Below are 7,893 nucleotides of genomic sequence, written 5' to 3'. Positions count from 1 at the left end.
CATTTAGGGCAAGACAATTCTTCCCTGTACTGTATTGCGCGGCACATGGTGAGGTGCTTAGCGGCCTTGGCTCCAGGCAGTGAGGGGAATAAAGGACGCCTTCAGGGAGGCAGCATGGTTGAAAACCAACTACAGCTTGGCATTGTCTCCCTGGGGGTGGGGGATGTTACTGCCAATGAAATGGGAACTCAGAATGTAAATTAAGTTTAGTTGCAGGAAAATACATAATTTTTTTTTGTTTGAGAGGGACAGCGCACAGAAGGTGGGGGGGGCGGTGGTGGGGGGAGAGAGAGAGAGCCCATGAGTTTGTGGATGGAGCTTGGTACTCATTAACTCCCGTCTGGTGGAAGGAATTCAGGCTTGGGAGTGGGGCTGCCATGGGCAAATGTGTAACACCTAAGGGGACACCAAGCATATCATACGCACTGCAGGTTTGTGTATTTATTAAACAATTTTACCGTCAGTAAAGGTATCTTGAGAGAGAGGCAGCTGTTCCCAATTTGGACAATGATGCCATACTGACTAGAGTTCAAACTCCTGACAAGGTTTGAAGACCTTGGGATCTATGCTCTTATTAGATGTCACGTCATTTCTATGCACCATTCCCCCATCTACCATAAGAGGACGATGTAAACCTATCAGAGGCTGGTAAGACAGCTAAATGAAAAGAAGAGAAACGCTAAGAAGAAAATTAATCCCATCTTTTAGAGAAAACGTATTCATGACACAATTTTCAATTTAAAAACAGAAATTTGGAAAAATAAAAATCCTGGGGTTAGGACAGAGGTTTCCAAACTATCTCAGTCCATGAGCCCTTAGTGCCTCAGAGCTGTTTGGAAATACCAAACAATTCTGTTTACTATGTAGTAAGGTCCAAACAACTTAAGTCCTAAAAACTCAGGAGTATTTTTAAAAATAATGCACATAGGGGCGCCTGAGTGGCTCAGTTGGTTGAGCATCTGACTTCGGCTCAGGTCATGATCTCACAGCTTGTGTCGGTTCGAGCCCTGTGTCGGGCTCTGGGCTGACAGCTCAAAGCCTGGAGCCTGCTTCAGGTTCTGTGTCTCCCTCTCTCTCCACCCCTCCCCGCTTGCCCTCTATCTGTCTTTCTCAAAAATAAATAAACATTAAAAATTAAAAAAAAAAATAATGCACATAAATTGAAAGAAAAATAATTTTATGTCATTTTTTAATAATCATACTTACTAACAGATGTGTTCTACTCTAGCACAGCTCGCCTTCTCAAACTTTGGAAACAGAGTAAACTCTGCCACCGGCAATTCCTGTTCCACATGGATTTCCATGGGGTACTTCCTTTTTATCATAGTAATTTTTAAAAACCTAGCTTTCCAAAGATACGCATCATCTAAAGGAATATAGCACAATCTAATATTGAATGTGAACTATTTCAAGCTACTAGTTTGTGCAGTGTCCAAAAGATGTCAAGTTTCTCAAAATTTTAAGTGTCTCATGATGCCCCCTGTGAATTTGCTGTAACATCTCATTCCTGGAACACAGCTGAAGACAAATGGATTAGGACAATGAAACCCTAGATACATTGAAAGTAACTGCGGTAAAGGTGTTTATAATGACCTACCACTGATGGCTCTGGTGATCTATGATTAAGTCTGAAAGTCCAGCACTCAAGAGCCTGTTTATTTCTTCTTGGGCACTTGAGATAATGTCTTTGAAAGCGTTTTAAAAATTCTGAAGTGCTGTAACAATGATAATTGCAGAATTAGCTGCTGAAAGAGCTGTCTACTAGAATGTAAGCTCCAAGAGGCCAGGGAGTTTTGCATCCTCAATGCCTAGAACAGTGCCTGGTATATAATTGGTCCTTAATAAATAGTTGATGAATTAATGGATAAAAGAAAAGAGAACTCATTGACATTTTGACTCTTGGTGTTTTTAATAGCGTTGTAAGGTTAGTGTTGGTCTTATGCTTTTCTCTGTATTTTCTCAATTCAGTTAGTGATCTTCCTAATGAAACATAAGTTGAGGTGTGGTTAAAGATTACATATGTACATAGAAGTGCTCAGCAAATGATTGATTTTTTTATAGGGAGGCAAAGTAGGGTGGTGGCAAGGATATAAGCTTTGGGGTTGGACTAATCTGGATTTGAACTGACTGGACATTCACCAGATTTCTATGGGTCTCAGCTTTTTCACATGTAATATGGGTATAAACATCTTAGCATATAGGACTGCTGTAGGGCTTAAATGAGAAAATGTATGTAAAGAACTTAATGCAGTGCCTGGAACATAGGGACGTATACATAGGAGCTATTATCCCAAAACATAATTTTCACTTTACTTAGCTCATCTCATTCCTCTGAAGGTAAATTTCAGGACATATGAATAGATCGTATGTTATATATACCAGACTACCTCATGTTACATACACATGCTACCTCAGGACCTTTGCGTTGGCCTGGAGTGTTTTTCTGATAGATGTCCATTTTCTTCCACTGAGTCTTCTCAGATTTACCTTCTTGATGAGTCCTACACAGAATTCCCATTCATAATTCACAAGTCCATCCCCTTACACCTATCACCTTTTAACATACTACTTTCTATGCCATTTATTTTTTTTTTATTTATTTTTTTAACCTTTATTTATTTTTTGAGACAGAGAGAGACAGAGCATGAACGGGGGAGGGTCAGAGAGAGGGAGACATAGAATCAGAAACAGGCTCCAGGCTCTGAGCAGTCAGCACAGAGCCCAACGCGGGGCTCGAACCCACGGACCGCGAGATCATGACCTGAGCTGAAGTCGGCCGCTTAACCGACTGAGCCACCCAGGCGCCCCAATGCCATTTATTTTTATTCTGCTCTTGTCCTGGAATATAAATTCCAGGACAGGGATTTTTGTCTGTTTTGTTCTCCAATACCTTAGTGTCTAGATCAGTGCCCAACACAAGGTAAGCCCTCAATAAATATTTATAAAAATTGAATTGTTGGTTTAAATATATTTCCACTGAATCTTATGCTTTTTAGTTTGGACCCACTATTTAGTTTGTCAGTATGATTCTGAGAAATTATTACCTGCTTTCATTCTGCATCTTTCAGTGTGACCAGTCACCCACATTTCATGCGACCAGCCACACGAGGGAAAGTGCCAGGAATCCATCCCTGTTCAATAACTAGCTGTGTGAATCTTGGCGATTTACTTAGCCTCTCTGTTTCTTGGTTGCCTCACTTATAACTGAATATAAAAACCATCTCTACTCCACAAAAATCTTGTGAGGATTCAATGAGTTAATGCACATGAAGTGCTTACAATTAGCTATTGTGATTCTATTTATAGTCAAATCTAGGCCCCTCTCCCCTGTAACCCTGCTCGAGCCTCTACTGCTCCCTGTTGGGAAATTCATCCTCTCGTACTTCTTTCATTTCCCATATCTTACACATCAGGTCTGAAACTATGAGGTCTCTTCAGCTTCAACTCTTCTCCATTATTATTATGTTTTTTTAAAGCATTTGTTATTAGGCCCAAATTGCTTTTTGGATCTCCAGGTAACTCTGTCACTAACCTGTGCCTGGAATAAAGCTTTCATGTTTTAACAATGTGGGCCTAAGGAAAACCCCAGTGGAAACAAGGGGGAAATTTTTCCTCCAAGTAGCTTTATTCGACTTTAATCCAAAGCTATTTTAATACTTACTATCCTTTATCACCAATAATCTACCCCATTTCATTTAAGGGGGTTTTTGTTTTTAGATTTTTAAAAACCCTGTCCCTCCTTAACATCTTGGGTTGTACTATTTTAAAGAGAAAATAATTTCAAGTCTTCTAAAACATTTTTTTTTACCGTGAAACTAATTTATAAAATCCCTAACATGTATGTGCTCTTTGAACTTCATTCTGAGGCCAGAGGAGAAGAAAATATCCTCTTCCTGGAAGGGCTACGCTATCTTAACTTGGACAGCGTAAAATCTGCCTTACCTCACACCACCAGTCTCAGGAAAAGGAGGCTGCCAGCGAACTTGGCTAAAGGTGGGGAGGTAAGAGGTCCAAAGGATTAAATTTCCAGCTCCCAAAATAACCTCTGAGCACTCCTGCCACCTCCAAATCAGGTCCTGCATGCTTCTTCATGCTGGAAGAGTGCCACCTCTCTGGCCTGGTCCCAGGAAGCCCTGTGGAGCCCTGGATGGCCCTCTGTCTCCACAGAACAGCCCCCTAAAGAGTCTGGGGTGCGCACTGTATTTAAGGTAGACATACAAAGTGCATCTCTTCTTATACTCTTATCATTCTTCACTTTCTTTAATGTCCTCTTTTTCTTCTACCTTCTCCTCCACCTGCCTTTAGACTAGTGGAAGGTCTCAGGACAGTGTTTTCCAAAACTCAGTAATGTGAGTACCACTGTCCTACATCCTTCCCCTGCACCATGTCCGAATCCCACCTGTATTATTTCTTTAAGTTAGCTCACTTTTTCAGTTACATTTGTAGACACTAGCTATTAATGTATTGCACTGTTTTAAATTTAAAACCATTTTCCTTTGCCATAAACAGAAGGTTCACATGTAGATACAATTAAAACAAAACTATATAGTACTGGAATTTTAGTTGGATATGGGGGCTTGCTTCAGGCCTTATGACTGGGTCTACTCTGTTAGGTTAAGGAATTCTGGAGACGTATTAAAGACATATTAGTAGCAGAGTGAGACTTGTGCCTTGAAATGGAGACTGGAAAGAAGACCAAAACGAGAGCAACTCTCATCTTCTTTTGAAATGCCATATCTACATATAACAAGCATTCCCACTTTGGGAAATATTGCTTTGTTGAATTTTAGACTCACAAAAAGCAAATAAGTTTGTGAAACTTGATAAGTCTCATTTCTTTCAAGCACTGAGTACATTATTTATTAACTGTACTCAAAAACTTGTTGCACATTTTTTCTCATTATTTGTGCCCAGCTTTTGACCAACTACCACAGTGTTTTTGCATAGGACTCCTGTGGATCACAAAATGCAGCAAGTGAATGGATCTTTGGAAGCCATCCAGCCCGAATGCCGAGGACGATTTGCCCAAGGTCACACAGAGAGTGGTCTAATTTTTGTGTTCCTTGTTCCAAGGAACAAGCTATCTCGTCCCTCAGGAGTCTTCATGAAGGGCTGCCTGACTGGAGGGAAGCCAAACCTCTCGCCTCCACTGTGTTGACTACAGTTGCCATGGCAACGGCGCATTGTTCCACGCCTCGTCTTGGTGACGTCAAGATAACAGCATCCAATGGGAAAGCAGCTCGGCGTCATGCACCGCCTTTCCCGGCGGGCACCGCCTTCGCAGCCGGGAGAGAAGCGTTGACTGTGTGGGGAAGGCTGGCTCGGGTCGCGGCCGCGGCGAGTTACATCCTTTTCCAACCTGTCCGCGTCCGCCGCCGCCCGTGACGGAGCCGGGATGTTCGGGATGCTGAGCAGCAGCTTTGAGGATGATCCCTTTTTCTCGTGAGTGGGGAGGGAGGGGAGGGAGCCCACGGTTGAGCGGGAATTCAGGGATCTTGAAGGGAGCTATTTTAAGGGACAAGAGCGAGTTAAAACTCTGAAGAGGACGAGAGGGAATTTAACTCCGGGAGGCGGTCTGGAGAAGAAAAGGACTCGAGGGCGTGAGAGGGAAGGGAGAAGAGAATTTAGGGGTGTGGGAGATTGGGGAGAGAAGAATTGGGGGGGCTTGGGGGAGAGAGAGGAAGACTTGGGGGTGTATGGGGGGAGAAGACTGGGGGGCCGTGGGGAGGGAGAGGACTTGGGGACGTGCGAGGGAGGAGAGACAAGGATTTGGGGGCGTGAGGTGGGGAGAGGTGCGAGCCGGCCCCTGGCACTGGACTTCGGGTGCCCGAGCGAGTTCCCGCGTTCAGAGGTCCGCCTTGGCAGCCGCAGAGCTTTGCAGGTGACGGTAACTGCCGTTTAGGTGGAATTTCTGGTGAGAATTATGCTTAGAGGACCCTTTTCACACCTGTTTCGATCCCAGATGAGGGGCAGGGAATGTCTTACAAGATGACAATTGTTTGTAAAGGGAAACATTTTTAAAATAGCATTTTTCATAGTATGTGTTTATGAGAGCACAAGAAAGTTGGAGAGTTATGCTGTCCCTCACCACGGAGTGGTTGGAAGTTGCCATGTTCACTGTTTGGTTTGCTTCTGCTTGCTTTGCCACAAAGCTAGGCTTGTTTGTAAAGGGACTCCTTTTTCTGTCAAAGTGCAAATAGGACAGGGAAGCAGAGGGTGCATTTAACACCGCAGGTAAACAAGCATCAACCCTGTGGACAGTCCCAAGTGAATTAATGTGATGCCTTAGGAAGAAGGCATCCAGAACTTAGTTACTTCATTATAATGTAGTTTTCTTGGGGGTGGGTAGGTTGCCTGTGGGTTTTTTTAGTTCTTCCTTTGGCGATTGTATAAAAGTAGTACAATCTAGTTGAATTCCCAAGACAGGATGATTTGTGATACTTTTTTGCCCAAATGTTTTGCCAGTTTGAATTTTGACTTGGTGTCCTAATTTATTTTAATCAATTAAATTCTTTATGCAACTTGGAGACATTTTTTAAGAAGTTTAAAATGTTGACAGTTTACTACATAGATTGTTTCATTGTTTTTTAAAAAAAATATCATGGTGGCTTAAATGTGTTAGTAATATTTCAAACCAAATAACATGAAAATAATAATTGAAAGGATAATTAATGGTAAAAAAGATGAAATGATTAACATAGAAAAATATAATGATTAATATTTTATTCTAAAGATTATTCATTAAAATTAAGGAGTGTATGGATTCAGGCAAATTTATTGTGCTGTTGTAGTTAACTTGTTTGGGAGCTGTTGGGACATTTACAATTAATGTCATTTTAACAAATTTTAAATTTTGTGCTATATTATGATTTGCTTTTGTAAAAGCCTCTGAGAATAGGGACTAAATATATCCATAGATTAGTTGAGCTGTTGAAATGGTTCCTAAGTGATTGTGACAGCAGTACAATGGGTAACAGTTAAGAAGATTATGGTAGACAACTTTTGAGTTGTATTATGTCCTTGATTATATCAAAAAGAGCAATGGCCTTGACTAAACCATGAGTGTATAATTAGTACCTTCTTTAAAACGTCTCGCAAAAGTGTAATTTAAACTCTTGGGTAACTGTCTGAGCAAAAGCAATGAACCCAAGAGTCAGGGTCAGAAATAGTAACAGATCACAAATAGTAGGCATACATCAAAGAACACTCTTCTCCATGCTTAGGATGGAAAGGACCATCAGTTATAGCTCTCCATAGACTTTGTCAAATGCAGGCAGCCGTTTCATATAAATTGAGGATAAAACTATTGTAATTAACTTTATAAAATAGATGCATGCTTATAATTTCGTTGCTCCACATTTAACTATATAAAGAGTAAACATAATTGGGTGGGTAGGGGAGTAAAGAAGAAAGAGAATGTGAGTTCCTATTTATTTCCAGTAATCTGTCATTTGACACATCCCCTTGACCCCAACCCCAAACAAAATGAATATCCATTACTCAATATAAGTCAAACATAAGGAATTCATAAAGATGGCAGACTCCTTATCAAATCATCCACTGACCTTAACACAGAAAGGTTCTATGCCCACCATCTTTTGTACAAATATTAGCCCTATTACTAACATTATGTGTCATTGGGGTCCTTTGTTGCCAATTTAATGTCTGACATGTAGAAAGTATTCAGTAAATATTGTTTAATGATAATCTGGTGTCCTTTTACACTGTTTTGTAGTTAATCTGGTATTTAGCTGATTGCTGAAAGTATTTGCATTCAACATATGCTGTTGTTGATGTTGACACTCCCTACTTTGAACACTACCATTGTCTAAATAACCATTAGTTCAGTATCAAGGATACCAATATAAGCACACAGTCTAATTTGCTAATTAT

General features: G+C 40.9%; 1 protein-coding gene across 4 annotated transcripts in view; it reads left to right on the top strand.

Annotated features, from left to right (window-relative positions):
* The first annotated feature begins 5,264 nt into the window (after positions 1–5,264).
* Positions 5,265–7,893, top strand: part of MLF1 (myeloid leukemia factor 1) — a 36,424-nt gene continuing 33,795 nt past the window's right edge. For 2 of the 4 annotated variants that reach the window (XM_007086264.3, XM_007086263.3), the window contains exon 1: positions 5,265–5,442. In XM_007086264.3, coding sequence (XP_007086326.2) covers positions 5,396–5,442 — 47 coding nt within the window. In that variant the 5' untranslated portion in view covers positions 5,265–5,395. The remainder of the gene's footprint in view (positions 5,443–7,893) is intronic. The other 2 variants (XR_006207548.1, XM_007086265.3) reach the window with 1 other exon arrangement.

This window comes from Panthera tigris, chromosome C2 (genome assembly GCF_018350195.1).
Source record: "Panthera tigris isolate Pti1 chromosome C2, P.tigris_Pti1_mat1.1, whole genome shotgun sequence".
Lineage (NCBI taxonomy): Eukaryota > Metazoa > Chordata > Mammalia > Carnivora > Felidae > Panthera > Panthera tigris.
Note: the sequence above shows the minus strand (reverse complement) of the source record. Positions and strands in the feature narration are given on the sequence as shown.